The 19,887-nt window shown below is 51.1% G+C and overlaps 6 protein-coding genes across 6 annotated transcripts; 3 read left to right on the forward strand and 3 right to left on the reverse strand.

Annotated features, from left to right (window-relative positions):
- The first annotated feature begins 7,356 nt into the window (after positions 1-7,356).
- On the forward strand, positions 7,357-9,233 carry P152DRAFT_182987 (uncharacterized protein). Its single transcript, XM_033674177.1, has 4 exons — positions 7,357-7,717; positions 7,772-8,104; positions 8,160-8,251; positions 8,306-9,233. The coding sequence occupies exons 1-4, from the start codon at positions 7,629-7,631 to the stop codon at positions 9,172-9,174; spliced, it is 1,383 nt and encodes a 460-aa protein (XP_033536982.1). The 5' UTR covers positions 7,357-7,628; the 3' UTR covers positions 9,175-9,233.
- A 228-nt stretch (positions 9,234-9,461) lies between these two features.
- Positions 9,462-10,709, forward strand: P152DRAFT_455068 (UBC-like protein). The gene is made up of 5 exons (XM_033678717.1): positions 9,462-9,838; positions 9,893-10,079; positions 10,136-10,165; positions 10,221-10,403; positions 10,457-10,709. Exons 1-5 carry the CDS (start codon positions 9,819-9,821, stop codon positions 10,598-10,600), a joined length of 564 nt encoding a protein of 187 aa, XP_033536983.1. The 5' UTR covers positions 9,462-9,818; the 3' UTR covers positions 10,601-10,709.
- Positions 10,710-10,800: 91 nt separating this feature from the next.
- Positions 10,801-12,070, forward strand: P152DRAFT_183035 (uncharacterized protein). The gene has a single exon (XM_033674179.1). It carries the CDS (start codon positions 11,091-11,093, stop codon positions 12,045-12,047), a length of 957 nt encoding a protein of 318 aa, XP_033536984.1. The 5' UTR covers positions 10,801-11,090; the 3' UTR covers positions 12,048-12,070.
- A 408-nt stretch (positions 12,071-12,478) lies between these two features.
- On the reverse strand, positions 12,479-13,568 carry P152DRAFT_183028 (uncharacterized protein). The gene has a single exon (XM_033674178.1). The coding sequence runs from the start codon at positions 13,424-13,426 to the stop codon at positions 12,824-12,826; it is 603 nt and encodes a 200-aa protein (XP_033536985.1). The 5' UTR covers positions 13,427-13,568; the 3' UTR covers positions 12,479-12,823.
- A 292-nt stretch (positions 13,569-13,860) lies between these two features.
- Positions 13,861-16,101, reverse strand: P152DRAFT_470800 (uncharacterized protein; the record flags this gene model as incomplete). Its single annotated transcript, XM_033681008.1, has 1 exon — positions 13,861-16,101. One exon carries the CDS (start codon positions 16,099-16,101, stop codon positions 13,861-13,863), a length of 2,241 nt encoding a protein of 746 aa, XP_033536986.1.
- Positions 16,102-17,368: 1,267 nt separating this feature from the next.
- P152DRAFT_378521 (uncharacterized protein) lies at positions 17,369-18,219 on the reverse strand (the record flags this gene model as incomplete). Its single annotated transcript, XM_033675675.1, has 3 exons — positions 17,369-17,662; positions 17,731-18,006; positions 18,073-18,219. Coding segments are annotated over 3 exons (717 nt in total), but the record flags the coding sequence as incomplete, so codon positions are not given.
- Between the last annotated feature and the right edge of the window lie 1,668 nt (positions 18,220-19,887).

Below are 19,887 nucleotides of genomic sequence, written 5' to 3' on the forward strand. Positions count from 1 at the left end.
CGTGAGTATGAAATGCAGTGTAAGGGATATCCACACTGCCACAGTCTAGTTATACAAAATGGAAATTCCAGGAAGATGGTCCAGTCAATGAAGAAATGTCCGAGGACCGTCGAACGTCGTTGGTCGCAGGGCCGCGTCAGAGCGTACGGCGGGTTGCGACAAGAAGATCACAGTGAGGCGTTGGAATACGTCTGGTCTGGCCAAGGCACAAGCCAAGATGCTTGAAGCCAGATCCGGCAAGTACCACCAACGCGAATGAGTCGGATTCGGAAACGGCGAGAAGTGGAGAGGTACGGTAGAAGGAGATGGCTGATACCAATGATGGACTAAAGCCCGATCGGCGAGTGCTATAATTTTGACGAAGTCATAATGTGATAAGGCCGCGGATGCTAGATGCGTCCCGAGTTAGCAATATTCGATGATTCTCTCTTTTGTTGTGGAGCCACGTAGAAGGCAGTGCGAAAAGAAATAGCGAAACGAAGTCGCAAAAGCAGGAAGTGAGGAAACCAACCTTTGGAAAAGCAGTGGAGATGGGAATCTTGGTAAGGAAGGCTGTGGCGATGCTACGCCTATTTCGGAGTTGGCGGGTTTGGTGGTGTGTGTACCACCAAAGATGAAGACCGATCTTGAAATCGAGATGACGTGGAATGGCTCTATAAGGCCTCTGAGAGGCAGAAATGGAACCGCGATGATTCAGGTGATGAATTGTTTCAGACGATCTGCGTAGGATATGAGATGGGTGTGGGAATTTGGATGGAGGTGAATTTTGATGAATGCGGTGGAGGGGCGAGGAGAGGGAAAAGAGTGAGCGAGAGAGCAAAAAGGGAAAAGAGTGGGGGGTTTGGGTCTTGGGACTTGGGACTTTGGGTGAATGGGAGTGTTTTGGCTGAGCGCACCCACTGATGAATTGGAATTTTGGCAGGTAGCGTGGGAGCGGGACTTCTGAAGGATATGAGGGGTTTTTGGAGTGCGGACACTGTCATCACGGGATATTCACAGGAAATTCACAGGAAATTCACAGCCAACTCCCACAGGCCACAGCGAAACAATCCACGGTTGCTTTCGGGTCAACTACTCAGTAATTAGCTTACCCTCTACTTTACACTTTAGCCCCCGCTCCGCGACGAGAAATTTGATGGACACTCCTTCAACGCCGTCAATTTCCAGCCCATCTCATTCGCTCCCTCCGCCTCCTAGCCTAGTAGCCCACTGCATCCCGTCCCTAACTTGCCCTGCGAGATCGAAATTAAATCCCTCACAGGGTCTTGACAGTTAGCTGCGAGTATTAATACCAAATGCCAAATTGCTTTCGGCCCTTGATCGTGTCCGTCAATCCAAAGCACGATCGACTCCACATTCCATTGTTCCAACTTCCAACAGTGAAACCCAATGGCCATGTCTCATCACCACAAGCGAAACCTTCTTCCCCGGTGATCGCGAAATCATGGCGTGGTCGACGATTCCGTTCCGATCTCTCCGTCATCCAGTCGGACCGTGTTGCGTTGCCACAGAAAATTGGTAATCCAACGCCTCAGGTGCGTCGCTGACGAAACCCGAATTCTGCAACGTCGACCAGGAGTCCAGGACACAGCCGGGCTCTGCCAAGCGCGGATATGAACTGACTGTACGGTAATAACGTCGTCCACTAGGAACATCACTGCCTGTACGAGCATTGGAGGGTCTTTCTCCTGCGGTATCACGGATGACGATCGTCCAAAACGGCCCTGAACAATGTCTTCGTGGCTACGCAAGCGGTTTCGTGTGAGTCGAAACACCTGACCGACTAATGACCGTTGATATCGATGTCTATCAACTATTTTGGTCCGCTTGCCTATTTTATCGATGGCAGTATTGCAACGACCGCGCATTCAGTGGCATCAGTCGAGCACGGCAACATTGTACATCATGGCAATTGATGCGGTATGGCGTGTTCGGTCGTTGAGACCTCGTCCCACCTTCGGCCTCAAACATCGCAGACCGCACTTCCTTGGCCACGCCCGACCCATCGGAGATGTGTGCAAACATGTATCATCGCATCCAAGACATGGCAACACCCTGCCACAGTTAATAGAGGCAAGTCGATGCGATCATGCAACAGCATCGAGTCCATATTATTTATGTACTTCGTCCTATTCCCAGCCAAGTGGAACATCCTGAGCGGCTCCCGCTATTCTTGATGCATTGATCCGTGGGAGATCCTAGTACTTTTGGGTTTCCTTGACGCGATCGAAACATGTGTTCCGTCTTATCAAATTGCGTAGACAACATATTGGAGTTCTGGAGTGGTACGCTAATCAGGACGGCTTCCTCTCCTTGCTAAATGTTTTCATGAAATGCAACAGAAGTGAGCCATCGGGTGATTTTCAGTCGTCTTTGTTCACAGCCAAACGGCCTCCGAGTACGATTTTGTCAGATGAGGGGTTGTCGGGGACAATACATCTCCTGTACTTTGGCGGATGGATGGATAGAATATTGGCAGACTCTACCATATCCCTTTACCCAGCGCCCCCTGACCGTTGAAAAATGCTTGACGACCGTCTTCATCGTGGAGCTTGATCATCTGCATGTTTTACCCCAAACCATCCAGATGAGCTTCGCCAATGGCGGATGTCTTGGACTCTTGGACTCGTGGTGTTTTTCCGCCATGTTGCCCCAATGAGGATAAGTTTTAATAATCAACCTCATTATTGGACCAAGTCAACACGGCACGATCGCTGCTGCTATTAGCCAAGGCTTCAATAGACGCTTTGGACTTTAACAGTTTAACTCCAAGTCGTTCCCCACACCTCATCGTACTAATTGCCACGTCGGCTTGCCCTACAGTTAGACATATATTCTTGGAACTTGGAAGTGTACCCCCTCGAATCCTCGATGGATTGGGGATTGGAGAGGATCACTGCGAAGTGAGAATGAATTCAACTCGCACTCAACACGACATGCAATAATACCATCGTCCCTCCACCATCACGCCACCAACAACCCCTCATCCCTACAGCAGTTGAACCTCACAGCCCAACCCCGCACCCTGATCGTCCGCTCCTCCATCTGCGGCTTCTCCCCCGGGGTATTCCGACCGCGTCCGTCAACGCCAATCGCCCATGCACGGTATCTCCCAAGTCCCAACGCCAAACGGATTGCAAATCGTCGGACGCAGGCCGGTGCATGTTCAGCAGCTCTCGGAAAGGCTTGATTCTGGTGCCATGCGGCCAGCACGCGAGGGGGCTCGCGTCGAAGGAACGGGCATGGGCGGCGGCGCATGTGCCAGGTGCTGCGTTCGTGTTGACACGGAGGGCATGGATTATGGACGGACGGCAGGACGACGACACCCCACGTTCGGGGTCATTTGGAGTTCTTTGACTCTGGTGGGTCTGGTTTGGTTAATCCCTCACCTTGTTGACATGGGTAATGGATGGTAACAATATTGCTTCAGGTTGGGGTAACTAGGGGTGTAGCAACCAGTAGGTCCCAAGATCAATAACGCTTGTCGAGTTGTCATTGTTTGTCTTTGTCTCTGGAAGTGATGGCTTGATTTAGCGCATCTCCTGCATATCAAATTCGTCAATCTCCTAAATCCTCCAAATCTCCTTCTCTCATATTCGCCAGTTAGGGCGACCACCGACACGATGACATCTAACAACCCACACGCTGCGGGAGTGGACGAAAGGGACTGCCCGCTCCGCATTTCCGGACCCTCCTAACCCGATCCATCCTCGCGTCCGTCATTCCAACCGACTCCGTCACCATCACTCCGACGATCTAAGCAGCAGAGAAGAATTCCCACCAAAAATATATGAGAACCAAGAATAGTCGTTGCGATAATTATGCAAAAAATCACCTGTCCGTGCCCCTACAAAGTCTTAGTCGCCGGCGATCCAAACACCCAAGCTTGTATCTCCGCGGTTCGCAATTCTGCACCTGCATGCCCCCCGCGCTATCGCGAAATCATCCAGTCGTCCATGCTCGACGCCCACTCCCCAGCGACCCAGTCCCGAGACACAACGCAGGGTTTCTGCACCCGATTTTAGGTCCGTTCTTGGGAAAGGCGGGATATCGCGGTATGGTAAATGTGGTGGATGGTAGGTCATGGGGCAGACCGAACCCGGACGATACCCTGTCGGGGCGGCAATGGCGCGGCTGTCAGGGAAATGCCTCAACAAGGTTATTCGCCGTGGTCATTAAAGGGAAGACGGGGTTGATTGGGTGGAAAGCTCGCGTTTGCTGGACATTTCCTGATTGTATAACGTCCAGTCTTCAAGGCATCGAGTATCAATCAGTGCTAGGTGAGTACTGAGTAGAGCAGTCTCCTAGATGGCTCTAGGAATAGCGTACAGGCGTTGAGCTATGGTTTATGAATTGAGTGAGGGGATATCTACAGAGTAGGTACGGAGTCAATGGATCCCCTGACGATTAGTGACTACACGTTCCTTAGACGTATTCTAGCCACTCTCCATTTCTCTATCATAATTGAGGGCTGGAAATTCATTCTCGTGGTTCTGCAAGGTGGTCGGATTCAAAAATCAAGTTCGCTTGTATCTAGCCTTCAAATCACCCTATACTGTTCAATAGACGGTATCTAGACGGCAGATACAGAGCGCTCAGAACAGTAATAGTCCAATCACCTTGGAAGAGACTGTTCTGCCATGATGCAAGTCCCCTCCAATGCCGCAGAACAGGCATATGGATTGTGCCTTCTTTTGCCGTTTCCCACATGAATACCGATAGACAGTTCCATATCGCGTTTGACCGCAGTGAATATGAGAATAGTGACCGAACAAGGCAGATGCCCTTTTCCCACGCATCTAAACGGATTGTTGAATCCTGGTCTCCTTCTACCTACGCTACCTTTGACATTAGTAGGCGGAACAAGTCTATATATATCAAGATGACTGCTTTCGGACCGAGACCTAAAAGGCCGGATGTCCGCAACTAGTAACAACGGTAAGAGTAGGGCTTCGACAGGAGAAGCACAAGGTTCTACGTAGACAATCGTAATCCTAGTACTCCGGTCGGTTCTTCGAGGGCTCCCCGAGCCTCAGAACAATATCGAAGGGGCCAAAATAAGGGCGAAAAGTTGGTCGAAGATGGTAAATCGGGGCAATAGTCAATACATGTTGATATGAAACAGAATCTTGATGAAATGAAAGCCATGCTGCACGCAGAATGAACGAAAAATACAAAGAGAAGTAGGTAGGTACGAAAACAAGCCACAGCAGACGGTGGTGGTGGTGGTGGTGGGATTGAGGCCGACCTAGAGCTGCGCAGCATCGGAATTCACATACCATAAGCCGAGCCTCCACTTCGATTGCCAACATAAAGATCCGGGAGCGAAACCGTAGTCGGACGGCAGACCTATGTGCTCGTGCTATGTCTTAGCAAACGTCGTATCATAAGGTATGTTACCACCTAGAACTCATATGTATAACATCATATGATATCATCCCGACTGATCACCCGTTTCCCTTCTGCGTATTCCCTCTTTTTCATATGATTGGCCCCGGTGCATCATTGGGCTTGGCGGGAGTCTTATATTAGTTCATATATTTGGACCAAAGGCTCGAAATCATGGGAATAGGGCAGAATGGAAGAACTGATATAGAATGGCTACGCGACTTACAGTTCACCTCATGGCTAAGTAGTACAACGCTTGCGTAAGGGGTATTCCAGCGGTTGACGACCCTGTGGACAAGTCTTTGACGAAACGAGTATTATTGAATTGGTCGGATTGGCGAAGGTTTAAGGTACTCACCACCTGTCAGTAAGACACCGGCATGGGTTGTACTCCTGCCATACACACCCAGTCCAAGATTTATCCCTAGCTCAGAGCCTATATAATTTGCTCGAACCAGACACTTCTTTTGTCAGTTTTAATGCCTCTGTTCCGTTGATTGTCGGTTTGCATGGGTAAGAACTCCCGTCAGAGGGATATTCCGGACATAGCTGTACGCAGTGCTGAATGACTTGAGGGAGGAGTTTCAATTATTAACTGGAGAGCGCAATGGGCTCCACCTGTACTTCTGTTACCCAGGAGTGGCTCTGCATTGTAGGTTTCCCATTCCTCCGGTTAGCCGTATGTTTCCAAAGCCACACGGAGGTAACAGAAGCGAGTGCGATGTATGATGCCTCCTGTCTTCGATGGTTGAATCCCACCCGGGCACTCATTGGTCAAGTCGAATAGCTGCTCTGGGGCGGAAACTTCAAAGCATAATGCCAACATTGTCGAGACAGCCACATTCGATTTGTATGGAGGAGACCATTGTCCGTGGAAGTTGGTGAAATGAGTTCACGAGTCTCGTTCCGTTGAAGTTGAAGGGCTGGATGGGCGATTGGCTATTAGAGCCTAGAACATGCCCGTGGCGGGCACTAAACCCAACAAGGAACCTCCAGGTTCCCCAAGAATCAAAGATCCTGGACATCAAACGTCCCTGGATGTTGGATGGAAATTGGAATACAAGATGGCGTTCAGGACATGCACAAGTCCCATACCATAGCCCTACGGCCTACGGGGTACCATTGCGATCCCTCGACTCATCAACTCTGTCAACTGTAACCCTGTACAGAGTCCTCCCGCACGGCTTTGTGTCGTCGGTCCTGAGTAATGAGGCTTGACTACTTACATTTTGGAGAGCGTGGGAGCTCTCTTGGGTTGGCCGCTATAGTATTGAATTGAATGTAACCATCTCGGTTTCGACTCCTGGTTTGCATTCTTTCCTTTTTCGCGGCCGCAATGTTTTGATTGGTTCGTGAGACCATGGGATGGCTTTCGTTCGCTAAAATAGGAGCGCCATATGCACTCGATAGGAGAGTAGGCATTTGGAAACTTGGAATACAGGGCCACCTCAGCCTTCCCGTCATGGCATTTGCTATTCGAAGTTTGAAGAGCATGGGGATTTTAAGGTCGTCCATAGACACCTGGTCGTTTTCCCATTCTTGCCTCGCGCCCATCGTTATCCAACACCATGGGACGAATTATCTCCCCTTCCGCTCTTTTGTTCATTTCCTTTCTCGCCTCCTTGACCGTTTCCGCAAAGGACAGGCCTGGCAGGTTCAAGGCCGCTGTCGGCAACTTAAAAATTCCCTTCACTGACGAGGGCGTGATCGACAAAGTCGTCTCGTCCGAAAAGAACATCACGGATTTCGATTGCCTTCATGGCCAGATCCGTGAATACTAGAGCGGCAATGGAAAAGCGGTTCCCGAGGACGTCGCGGCTCCCCAGTTACAAGAATTCGCCAGTTCTTGCGGCATCGATCCGGAACTGCACAGGAACCTTCTCGGGAACGCCAGCAAAGGGCTCGAGGCTGAGCTCGCACTGTTCGACAACAATCTTGGACTGCTATTGGAGGAGTCGTTTACCGATTTGTCTGAAAAATATCTGGATGTGATCGAAGCGGAAGATGAGTATCGACATTAGGAGGCACTCGGCTCCTACATGGGAGTTGGAAGCAGTGTCAAATGCAGTGCATACATCTCCGAAGTTTTGGATGGCATGCACGAATGGGAGAAGGCTGGGGCCAACGCGGCCACCACTTTGATGGCACTCGTTCCGACATTCCTTGCGTTTGGCAACTTGTATGTCTATACCATATGGACTCGGATCGTTACCTACTTGCACCCCTAGCCTGCTTTAGGTATGTCCCACGGAGCTCAGAAGCATTCGCAACAAGTTGGATTATCGGAGTTGGTGCTGCCATGTATAGCCTGGGTTTGCCTGTCAGAAGCGTTAGTATTTGTCTTCCCTCTTGTCGATAAACCGACTGCTTACGTTTCCAACAGAAAAACGCCGTTCCACGAGGGTCGAGTGATGGAGATTGGTGCATTTGGGATCGCACCGATTAGTATGATAGCAGATCTCGCCGATCTGAGCATCCTGGCAACACTAGAATCTCTCCGGAGCTGGACGAGGCCAGGAAACAAGACGGCGCATATGAGGGACTTTGTCAAGATTCGAGAAAGAGCAATGAACGATTGGCTAAAACGGTACCACTGGTGGCATATACCGGCTATTATCGTTGCCGTTATCCAAGGCGTGATCTTTGGGATTGCGATCGAGCCACTCTTTAAAGCCGGAGGCGTGCCTCGATTCCTTTTCCATTGCGCGGAACAGAAGTACGTGCCCGGGATGATATCTCAGTGGGCGACAATCAGCTAACATCAACCGTAGCTGGACTGGTCTTTACCTCCTTGTTAGCGCGGCTGCAAATGCAGTTTTCCGACTTCTAATGTGGCACGCTTCTGACCATGAAGTCGTCAGCGGTGAGCTTTGACTCGAGCGATTGATGTTGACGGCTGGTACTAATTCAGCTGCAGTTTACGCGCTCTCTGATAGTGCCAAACTAACTCTTCAGGACATAGTTGACTCTGATCCCACAGCATCGACAAACACCACTGCGACCACATTACCACCGCTCTATTACCCCCTCATGTCCAAGATCGTCTGGACCTTGAGCAACTTCTGGGCGAAATTGCGAAAGCGGCAGCCTTCCCCCCCTAAGCACCCTCAAGGCGCAGTTGTAACGCCCCTGAAAGACCAAATCGAATACGCCAAAGCCATCTTCCGAAGGCCCAGCGAAATCCTCCATAGCGGCTTCAAAACCACCGACGCTGCGCCCCGCTGGCACCCTCTCATTATCTTGGTGCATCTCTCAACGATGGGCCGACCCCAGCTGAAGATGCTGTTCACCGGGTTCGTGGAAGCCGCCCTCCTTCTCATCCTCACCTTCTTCTTCGCCGCGCAGTGGGGCGGGAACCTGTTCATCACTGCGTGGGCGCTCGGCCTCCTATTTATTTTCATCACCGTCGGCTGCGCGCTGGCGCTAGTCTACGTCTGGCTCAGCGCGCAGGTGTGGGGCCTCCATGTCATCAATTGCGATGAGCGGACCAAAATCGTGGGCTGCTTGAGGATCCTGTGCAGCATGGAAGAAGAGCTAGTGGAGGCCAATGGCGCTCATTCCTTCAACGGGCATCGACTGGATTACTTGCAGTCGTTCAAAAGGTGGAGGCTGGATTATGTGAGCGGGAGACATGATCAAAATCATGCACCATCAAGCGCGAGCGCGCCGAAAGAAAGTCAGGAGAAAGATAACGTGGCGATAGAGGTAGATGTCACGCCAGTGGATAATAGTGCGGATGCTCCAGTGGCACAGCCAGAAGTGGCGACAGTTGACCGGATTGTATAGCGTGCGGTCATCTGGCATCTCTAGAATTGATAACAAGATTTGAGTCTGCCTCGTATCCGTCAATTAAACTGCGTGTACGCATTGATTTTATGCCCCAGATACTATTAACGCCATTTCTATCACGGTTTGCCCCGCTCATCTCTACGATTCGGCAAAAAGGTTGCTAAGGTGTATTTTGCGAGTCTCTGAGTGAATGGTTCAGTTCTTCCAGTAGTCAGGGGCACCAATCGAAATTTTGGCGCAATATCAACCAATAAAATGGTTGCTACGCCGCGTTGGACAGAAGAAATCGATATTGCATGACCTGAACGGAATACTGTGGTAGAAGGGTAACCCATTTACAGGGATAATGATAATATATTTGGCTAATAATTATTGGAAGTTGGCTATGGTGGAGATCCTCTCTAATATCGGTCAGAACGCCTTCTGATTCTAGCCTTCGAGGTAACAGTTGATAGTTGAGTTATCACTAGTTATGGTTGCCTACGAATAACGACCTACTTAGTTCACTCGTTTTACTGCATTTCTATTTCACCGACCAGTATTCTGTTCACATCCAGCCGCCCGATCTCTGTCCTGAAGTTTAGAATGCATAGATCATTTGCGTTACAAAGACAAAGACTAAACCAAGCTGATTTTTCAAGATGAAGAAGCTGTTGAAGTTGTATGTCCACTCTTGAAGCGAGGATGTTCAGGCTAATTAAAGACTGCCATTAAGCAAGTCCATGCCACTTATTAGAAAGGACGGTCCCGCCAAAGAGAAGGACTCAAATCAGACCGACATTGAGGCACTGGACCGTCATATGTTCATGCAAAAAGCAAGGACTAGGTTGAAAAAGGAGCTGGAAACTATTGCTAAGGACCCGTTTGAAACCTGGTCTATTGGACCAGTCGCGGACGATCCAGTATGAGATATGTCGGCCAACAAATACGACAAGAACGTACCTCTAATACATCCTAGTTCCACTGCCAGGGGACACTGCTTGGCCCGGTACGTTTGATAAATGTAGATTTGGTCTTCCTGATCTTGACTAACGAAACTCAAGCCCGGCTCGCCATATTCGGAGGGATTGTTCTTCTTATATATCAGGTTCCCAGCCGATTACCCGTTCTCTGCGCCTTGCGTGTACTTCACGACGAGGATCTACCATCCCAATATTAGCTTAAATGGAACCATAACGCTTGAGCTGATCAAGGATAATTGGTCGGTGGGCTGCAAGATTCCAAGCGTAAGTCTGATTTCCTCATTCTTATACGAGTACGATGGTTGACCGCCTGCCAGATATTCGTCGCCCTGAACCAACTACTGCTGGAACCAAACCTGGCCACCGCCATCAATCGCGAAGCCGAAAATAAGTATAAAACGGATCGACTACAGTATCATCAAATGGCGATAGAGTGGACGAGAAGCTATGCGAGTGGTTGAGCAAGGCGACGGAGGGTGCAATGGGTGATACCGCCATGCAGGATAAGACAGTCAGTGGGGAATTGCGAACTTATGAATCAGCGAATAGACAAGCGTTAAATAAGACCACATTAGTTATACATTTAGAACCTTGGACTTTGGAGATATAACAATGATATATCGTGACTTGAACACGATGTTGACATGTACTATCGTAGATGTGGGAGTGGGCCAAGGGATAGACCCTGAAAATTCGACTCCACATCGCTTGATGTGCAGACCCGAGGCTCGGTTGTCTCTCCGCGCCGTCTCCACGTTTACAAACAATTCGCCAATGACGTGGATCCTTCATTTCATGGCTCGTTGGGCCAAAATCTTAGGGGTCTATGGATCTCAAAGTTCCTAGAATATACATCCAGATGCTGCTCCTGGACCATCGCAGCGTCAAGTCTTAGTATCTATCGATTCAATTCCTGCGCCTGCGCCGGAACCACCGCTTTACTTTATCACCATGGCTCCCCAAGGGAAGCCCGCAGTTCCTGCGTCCATCAACGCCTGCCTCGTCCGCGCGCTCCGCAACTCCGATGTCTTCGTCTCCCGCCTCGCCCTCCTCTTCTCCACCCCGTCCTCCACCGATTCGACCCTCAGCCTCCTCGCCTACTCCATGATCCTCGCCTCCCACACCCTGGACAAGCTCCTCGCCTCACGCATGGAGCTCGTGGCCTCGCAGATCGCTTCGCGCGCCTCGAAATCCCTGCAGCCCGGCGAGACGCTCGTTGCGAGCCTGCCGGTTGGTGAGGTGTTGGGCGCGCGATGGGCGCGCGCCGCCGACGCTTCGGAGCGGATGAAGACGGCGCGGGCCAAGATCAGCGACTTCCGGGCGTTCGCCCGCCTGTGGGGTCTCCTGGGCTTGTATGGCTGGGCCAAAGGGCATTGGAAGTCGTATCCTGGCGCCCGTAAACCGGCGGCGGCGGAGGGCGAAGGGGAAGAGGAGGAGGGAAGCAAGGTCAACAAGAACAAGTATGATCCGACGGCCAACACCACGATTCGAACGATTGTTTGGATGCAGATCTCCGCCTGTGTGGCGTTCCAGGCGCTGGAGAACGTCGGCTACCTGGCGCAGCATGGCATTATAAAATTGGAGCCAGCCACCACGGGGAAACTGTTCAAATGGAGTTCGAGGGGGTGGTGCACCCATCTCACGCTTGAGCTCGTCAGGCTGTGGAAGACCTCGCAGCTTACGAAGCAAAAGAGGAAGGACCTGGCTTATTCGGCCGCTTGGGAGCAGGAGGATGATGCTTGGTGGAAGAAGTTGACGACCACCTCGGCATGGGCACCGGTTGCGCTCAACTTCAGTGTCGCCCCATCGTACATGTTCCTGAATGAGTTGGGACTGGGGTTGTGTGGAGGGACCGCTAGCGCCGTCAGTGTTAGAGAACTGTGGAAAAAGTCCGCACCTGCAGTTTAGTTCCTGTTGGCTTTCTAAGGTCCATATGCTCGAATTTATTGTGATAGTTCCTCAGCTAACTGTACAGCAGATACCCGGTATCTTGAACGCGGATAGGATAAGCTCATTAAACACTCGCTGCTCTTCAAGCCATCTGTAAATACTTTACACAGAGACTCGTCTCTGAAACTGAAGCCGAGCAAGTAGCCGTCATCTATTTTGCCAGAACGCTTCAACCCCAACACGCTCATCCCCACATCTTAAGCGTGATCCCATTGATTGGAAGCACTGATTCTGTTCAACAGGTTAGCTCTTGCGTCCTCATTCTGCGTGTCGTGAAGCATAGTCGAATACATACGAAACCATGTCAAGTTCCAACGTGACTGATGAAACAAGTCCGACCGATCGGGGTATACAAGGATGCTCTCCGTGAATCCTCCATTCAATCCGCATGGGAACTCCCTGGCCTTGAATTCGAAGGCGGAACCGTTCACATGAACTGAACCCACGGGCGGTTCCAGTCCAAAGTCGCCATCCGAATCCCAGATTGTGTTCTCGATTGTGTTGTACGTGTCGCCTTCGGAGAGCTCACGAGGCAAGCGAAAGAGCTGGAAGGAACAGAGCGCCTTTGGGTTTCGTTCCTCATCCTCAAAATCCCAGTCTTCGTAACATTCCAGGTCGTAGAGTTGAGATCCCAGGGTGAACTCAACGGTGCAAAATTGGGACTTCTGCAGCAAGGCAGGTCGGAGGTCGAATATCACGGCGGTGGAGACCTGCTTTCGTCAGCGTGAATATCATCATACTGGAGCTGTTGGGAAAGCCGAAATGGATGTACGAACTCTCCATGACCCTCTCACATCCGGGTTCTTCCCATCCCAGCCCCAATGCAGCTTTCCACCGTACTGCGTTCCTGATGCTTCATCGGGATTGTCGGAGTCCAGGTGGACGATGAGTCGGGGGTACCTCTCATCAATCATCTCAACACATGACACTGCCCAGGCAGCCATGAGCGCCAGTCCAGCGGTCACGATGAGTGATTTCATTTTCGCAATACGAGTGTTCAGTGAGTTTAGTGGTGAAGACTTGACGTGGTAATTGGTTGATCGGCGTCGAGCTACAGCATTAGCGGCCGGGCACATATATACCAGTTCAAATGTTCCTGTACTCGGGAAAGCGAGTTCCGCTGCTATCAGGTGGATGTACTGTGATGTTTCCGTCTTGTTTGCTACTTCCTTTTGCTCCCGTCTCAAGTCACAAGCGCAAGGGTATGGGTACCTGTGATACAATACCATGTTCCTGGGACCAATGCGACTGCAGCGGAACAAGCTCCACTGGATTTTCATCTTCAAGATATCAATCTCGAATAGGACTGGGAAGTGTGCTACAGACCCATCAACCATTGAAATTGGAACTGTTGACCTCGGGAAGTACTGGTATAGGACATTTGGGAGGGGACCACAAGGAGAAGCGAATAGCAATGACGAGCAACGAACACCGTATCATGTTAGACCTTCAAACGGAGGCAACGGGAATGTAGCAATCAAATTGATGTCATTACGCTTCATATGCGGCTCTCTGCTCTCGTATCTCCATCTAGTCTGACCCGAGTCAATAGCGCCGCATCAGGTCTCACGAAGTCACACGCAGTGTTGCATGCATCAGTTCCAACCCAGCCCAACTGCTACCACTCTGGAGGATTTGCGCTCAAGTCTAGACTCTTTCCTATCCAGGCGTATCGCGAAACATCAAATCCATTAGTGCAAATTCTGAACAGTGGCAGTATGACGATGCCTGACGGTTGTTGACAACACTCCATTTCATCTATAAACGGGTGTTATCTGAAAGGATAATACATCTCCTCCAGCGGAACGCCATCTCGTTCATCATGCCATCCTAGATGACCTAGTCCAGGCCAGTTCCATTCTTCCTTCATTCTCATCAATTCTAGCGAAGGAGGGTCACTCGTAACCCAACCGATGCCGCCTAACCCCGGCAGCGCCATGTTGAACCCAGGAGTAGGAGCCAGTCCAACGGGCCCTGTGGTTAGGTTTCCCAGTGCGCATCTCATTTCAGGCATGAAGTTCGGCCAGCCTCCTGGTGCGGAAGCCCCTCCAAATCCCATGGGAAAACCCATCCCAGCACCAATTGTAGACTGCATTTGTGCCACAGCTTCCTGATGCATGCTGGATAGCACTGTTTGCAGTTCGCCCGCAACCGTTCGAATGTCGTCCTCTAGCACCGTCCCTTTGTATTTCGTTTGCAACTCCCTCCACTTGACCGAGAACTCAGGCCGCTGTTCCAGTCGCGCGAGATTGATCGCCAGTGGCGTCAGTGCCCAAAGGCTCCCCGGGGCCAGTGTTTGTCCCGAAGCGATCTTCATCCTCGGTGGCGGTGGTCGGGATTTGGGGAACTCGGCCTCGAACCGATGCGGATCCTTGTCCCAGAGCTCCCGCATAGCCATCTCCATATGGATTTTGACGCTGCAGCCGACCTGAGCTCGCAGAGTTGTCTCGTCGCGGCGAGCGAGGAAGCGGCGGGCCCAGTCCCGAAGTTCGTAACTCGGTTGAAGGAATGGAGTAGGGTTGAGCGCCGATTGGTAGATTTCTTCAAATAGAGGAATCGGATCGTCGAATACCACGTGAGGCGTTTCTAGCCGTCCCAAGGCGTAAAATTGCAACTCTTTGAAATCGAGGGCGACAGCAAGGTGGAAAGTTTGGATGTCCGCGAGCAGCGGCATTGGTGCGGCGGGAGAGAAGCTGTTGGGGAGGAGGATCGGGGGGCAGACGTCGATCGGAGGTGTACGGCTCAAGGGTAGGACGCCGGCATATGGGATTGGAAGACCGCTTTGAGGTGTCGACGTTGGTGGAATAAAGGGTAGGAAAGGGACTGACTTCGAGTGTAGTCCGACGGTACGGTCCATCACATTCGCCATGTCTGGGTTATGACTGGCGAATGGATCTGCCAGCGGTGCGGTTGCGGTGGGCGCTGCGCCGGGGAGAACCAGTTTCGAGTGATCGGGGAAGTATGACTCTTTAATTATGAAGTGCACCATGTTCCTAAACACTTGGGGATCCATTGTGGGGGCGGAGATGGCTCGTACATCGTTGAAGATCCATTTCAAGCTTGGATGCGGTTCTATGAAGCCGCGGTCGATGACGAAGTTGGTGTCTAAAAACAGGAATTCCACATCGTCTGACTCGGTGGTGGGAGTCCGGCGGACAACGGTCTCGTTTAAGTCTTCATCGATCCTCGTCATGGTGGTGGAATTGCACTTCAAATGCGTCTCGAACTTGGGAAGGCATGTTTCTTTGTACCATTTGTTGGCATCGGACCTAGTGATCGGTTTCTGATCTTCCGCACAATTCGAGCGGACCTCACGAACTCTCCGGCGATAGACACGGATATCGTCAAACGAGTCGTGGATTCCTCGCTGCCATTTCATGGTCTCGTGCGTTGAATGCCTGCGGTCCAAGGAGATGCTCATTCCGAGAGGCGACTCCTTCCCGAAGGCGCTCCTTGAAAGCGCCCTGATCTCGTACATAATCTTGGCAAATTGGTTGCCGTGTTCGAGACGCAGATCCGGCTGGTCGGATTCATGGGTTTCCGGGCAGACCGATAAAAAGTACGCGTGAATCATCTGGTGCAGAAGATTCGCAATGACCGCATCTGCCAAAACAAAAGGGTTCATGCGAAGGACGATGATTTCTCCTCGAGTCCTTGGCAGCGCCGGTGATGAATAGGTGCCGCAGGTCTCATCGTTGTCTGAGAGCGACACATGGGCGCCAGGTCCGATACGGCTGCCGAAGATGGCTTCATCCAATCGGCGCATGATCATCGTGAGCAGGTCAGTCAAAATCCTCGGATTGAACTCGGCCGTGGCCTCGAATCGGCCGCGCTCGTTGCGAAGAACCCTGGCCATGTAAGCCTTCCGCCTCTCAAGATTTCGAACCAGTACAGCAGTCGCGATGTCCACCCCATACTGTTTCCTTGGTGGTGGTGGTGGCTTAGGGAAGAACGGCGGACGTGGGAAGGGCTCGCGTTCGTAGGGAACCATCCCCATGTCGAAGGGATGCATATTGTTCAAGATTTTGAAGATGGTAGATCAATCTCCACTAGTGAAACTTGATGATGGTAGAGACTTGGGAGAGACAGAGTAATAATGTAGCGAAAAGGTGTACCATCGTGCAGACGTCGTTGAGAGCGATCGCATATATATGCCAAAATAACAATGAAGAACGACTCATCACAATATTCGTTTGAAGTACTGACTATAGGCCGTTTGTCTGTTGCCGTAGTTCAAATTCGGGACGGGAGTTAGTTGCGAATCACCAATCCCAAAACACGTCAATCAGGCCGCGGTTGGCGTTTAGCAAGTTTGTTCACGTCTGGTTTCACATTCCGTTTCATTCGTCCTGTGCGTGAGGGGTTGAGAGGACGGCACATGTCGCGCTGTCTCTACGGACCCCCCGTCCCGCGTTTTGGACATCAGCGGGCCGTGATGTTGGCTCTGCCGGCCTAGGCAAACGTTTGCGCTGGATACCGGTATAAGCGGTGGAATACGCCAAGTGCACATGTGAATCATCGAGGGCGTCCGCCGACGATAGTGTCCGTCTTAGGCCCTGGAAAGCCACAGTGGATGGCTAGGATGTAGCCACAAGACTTATTTTCGCCGGGTTGGGGACGGAACAAGCCGACTAATCCACAGAGCAAGCGTATTTGCTTGGGCAGTGCCATGTACGGGAGGTCGAGAACGAGGCGTGAAAACGGTTGGATGCATTGGTTCGAAGCCAGGGCATCACAGTTGGGCTCCGTTTCCCATTTACTGTGTCAACCTCGGTCAGCAGAAAAATATCATCCGACTGCCAATGTCCAGGAGGCAAGGATGGTGGTAGGCGTAAAGAGCAAGATTGTATGTTGGTCGAGTTTATGAGATTGAGATGCTCCAGCCAAAGAGAGGGAAGATACATCGGCATATGTACATCTCTAAATATGAGACAACGACAGAGAGTGCGGGAATAAAGCAAGACGCTTGAAACTTGATTCCAATGACCCAACACAAGCAAATTTATGGGTAGCCGACTAGCCGCCGCTAGTGAAACCCTGAAATGGTGCGAAACAAACTCCTTATCCATTATTTGTACCGACGCAATATCCAACCTGAGCGCAAGATTTGCCGTCTAAATGATTATCGGGTGCCCCACGCAGTCATGCACGGGAATTGGCGTCCTCTGCGTTCGGCCTTCGCTTTGGTGAAGCCAGATCGTAGACTTAATCGGTACCTAGTGGACCAATTCTTATATCTAATAGCCACGTCGATCATAGTCGTCGCCTTTACCGGTGGAGCTCCGTCCATCGCCGCCATAGTGCTTCTTGCGAAGCGCTGCGAGTCTCTTCTTCTTGGTGTGCGCGTTGACGTAGGTGCCGATGACGAAACCGACGAGATTGAAGAATATCACCCAGGTTTGCTCGGGGAGGAACTGCTGCGCAAAGGCCAGGCAGATGGGGGAGGTGATCCAGCTGACCTTCATGACTGGCATGAACCCAGCGCGGACCGTGGCTCGCACTTGATGGAAGGTCTGGGCTCCCGCAATGATGGCCATGGATGCGAGATAGACGGTGTTTTGAATCGGGGAGACCTGACCGATCGTTAGTCGAACCAATTCTGCGCATCTCCACCCTCTAGTATGTGTATGGGACGACTTACGATCAAATTGCTCACGAGGATTTGCAGGACCTTCGCTTTCACGCTCGTCCTTCCAGCAAAGATCTTCTGCAGCAGCCAGAACAGCACATGTCCGGTTGGCGCCGCGACGAATGCACCATATATGCCCATCTTGGGCACCCGGGAAGTGAAGTAATGTCCATTTTTGTTCTTATCGTGAGCGATCCATGATGCCAGGATTTCCTGAAGGGATGACAGCGTCCCGGACGTCAACATTTTCGTGCGCAGCGGGTGCGATCCGAGTTGCTGGAGGTATGCCTGCGAATCGATTTGGGTCAGCCTCCGTATAGGTACCAACATCAGGACAACGCGCTTCAAACGTACAGCAAGATAGCCTTTAGGTCCGCCAGCCTTAGTCAGGGCTGCTCCGACCTCGTGAACCAGGTCGCCTTTCTCGCCGCCGCGTGCCGCACCTGAAGCAGAGACAGGTACATTGCTGCGGATGGTTTCTTTCTCGAACTTGACGGACATGATGACAGGAAACTCAGCAGGATGCCGTTCAGAAGTGAAATTCAAGTGTCCGGCAATAGAATAGTTGAGTGGGGGAAATAATATGACAAGTGCAAGGTGGTCTTCGATCACGAATGTTGATCAGTTGATGATGACGGGTTCGTTCGAGTTGTTGTTGTTGTGCTGTCAGTAGCGCTTCGAGCTGTCCCTCGGCCCCAGCCGGATTCGATTGGTGGTAGATGAAGGACAGGGGGAACCATAGTAGCGCTCCCCGCCTGCTTAACCATCTTGGGGAAATTCGGCGAAGTGTCCCTGGACTGCCCCTGTCTTTGATGCAGCATGCTAGAAGCTTGGAACAAGATTAGGACCGAGATCCAAGAAACCGATCGCTAGAGATGTACGGAATATATGGTTTGCAGGACATTTATGTCTGCAACAATATCATGTATGGGTTTTCCCCACAACGTGCACGGCACCACTCCTTGCACGAATTCCACCATCAATCCTCCCATCTTCAAACTTCATTATCTCCATCAAAATGGAGCCTATTGATCTCGCTCTTCGAGAGGCAGACTCTCAAGAGAATCCCAATTATGCTGAAATAGCTAGAAACTATGGAATCGACCGGTCCACCTTGTCTCGGCGTCATCGTCGTAAATCTCGATCACGACAGGATTTCAGAGACCAGAAGGCAATACTCGACAGACATCAGGAAACACACCTTATTTCCTACATCAATGACCTCTGCTACAAAGGCTTTCCACCATCTAGTGCCATGGTGCGTAATTTCGCGAGCGAAATCGCGAAATCTGAGGTCGGAAAGAATTGGGTGTCCCGATTCATCTCAAGGAACAAAGCACAACTCCACGCGCGATATCTCCACACCGTCGACAGGAATCGTACGGCCGCTGATAAAACCAAAGACTTTCAAGAATTCTACGCGCTCCTACGCGAAAAAATCGCGCGATACGAGATCCTTCCGGAGAATACATACAATATGGATGAGAAGGGCATTCTAATCGGAATGGGAACAAAGATGAGGCGTATTATCTCCAGAAAAGCCTGGGACGCAGGAAAGGTGAAGGGGGCTACGACAGATGGAAGTCGAGAGTGGATCACGATTCTGGCATGTATCTGTGCAGATACGACATATCTTCCGCCTGCCCTAATATACCAGGCGGTTTCTGGGAACATACAGGACTCGTGGATACAGGACTTCGATACCTCTAAACATTCGGCCTTCTTTACATCGTCTCAATCAGGTTGGACGAACGAAGAGCTAGGTTTCCAGTGGCTTAGCACCGTGTTTGAGCCCCAAACGAAGCCAAAGGCGCGTCTAAGATATCGTCTTCTTTTCGTGGATGGGCATGGAAGCCATATTAACATGAAATTCCTCGGATTCTGCGACCAGCATCGAATTCTTGTCTGTACTTTTCCTCCGCATACGACACATCGTCTTCAGCCACTTGACGTTAGTCTTTTCAGTCCCCTCGCGACGTATTACGGCCAGGAACTCGATCGCTTCATCTTCCAGAGTCAAGGACTCTGTTCTATTACGAAAAGAGACTTCTTTCGCTTGTTTTGGGCCGCCTGGGGTAAAACCATGACGAAGGATAATATTGCGAGTGGATGGGCAAAAACAGGCCTCTTTCCGCTAGATGAGCATGCTGTGTTAGGCTCACTTATCTC

This window comes from Eremomyces bilateralis (assembly GCF_010015585.1).
Source record: "Eremomyces bilateralis CBS 781.70 unplaced genomic scaffold P152scaffold_3, whole genome shotgun sequence".
Classification (NCBI taxonomy): Eukaryota; Fungi; Ascomycota; class Dothideomycetes; order Eremomycetales; family Eremomycetaceae; genus Eremomyces; species Eremomyces bilateralis.

Bases quoted from the DNA above. Each gene is read 5' to 3' on its own strand.
- P152DRAFT_182987 (XM_033674177.1), top strand. From the start codon at position 7,629: ATGTCCCACGGAGCTCAGAAGCATTCGCAACAAGTTGGATTATCGGAG. The intron at 7,718-7,771 runs GTTAGTATTTGT...CGTTTCCAACAG, and splicing joins TGGGTTTGCCTGTCAGAAGC to AAAAACGCCGTTCCACGAGG. The intron at 8,252-8,305 runs GTGAGCTTTGAC...ATTCAGCTGCAG, and splicing joins TGACCATGAAGTCGTCAGCG to TTTACGCGCTCTCTGATAGT.
- P152DRAFT_455068 (XM_033678717.1), top strand. From the start codon at position 9,819: ATGAAGAAGCTGTTGAAGTT. The intron at 9,839-9,892 runs GTATGTCCACTC...ACTGCCATTAAG, and splicing joins ATGAAGAAGCTGTTGAAGTT to CAAGTCCATGCCACTTATTA. The intron at 10,404-10,456 runs GTAAGTCTGATT...ACCGCCTGCCAG, and splicing joins TGGGCTGCAAGATTCCAAGC to ATATTCGTCGCCCTGAACCA.
- P152DRAFT_183035 (XM_033674179.1), top strand. From the start codon at position 11,091: ATGGCTCCCCAAGGGAAGCCCGCAGTTCCTGCGTCCATCAACGCCTGC.
- P152DRAFT_183028 (XM_033674178.1), bottom strand. From the start codon at position 13,426: ATGGTTGATGGGTCTGTAGCACACTTCCCAGTCCTATTCGAGATTGAT.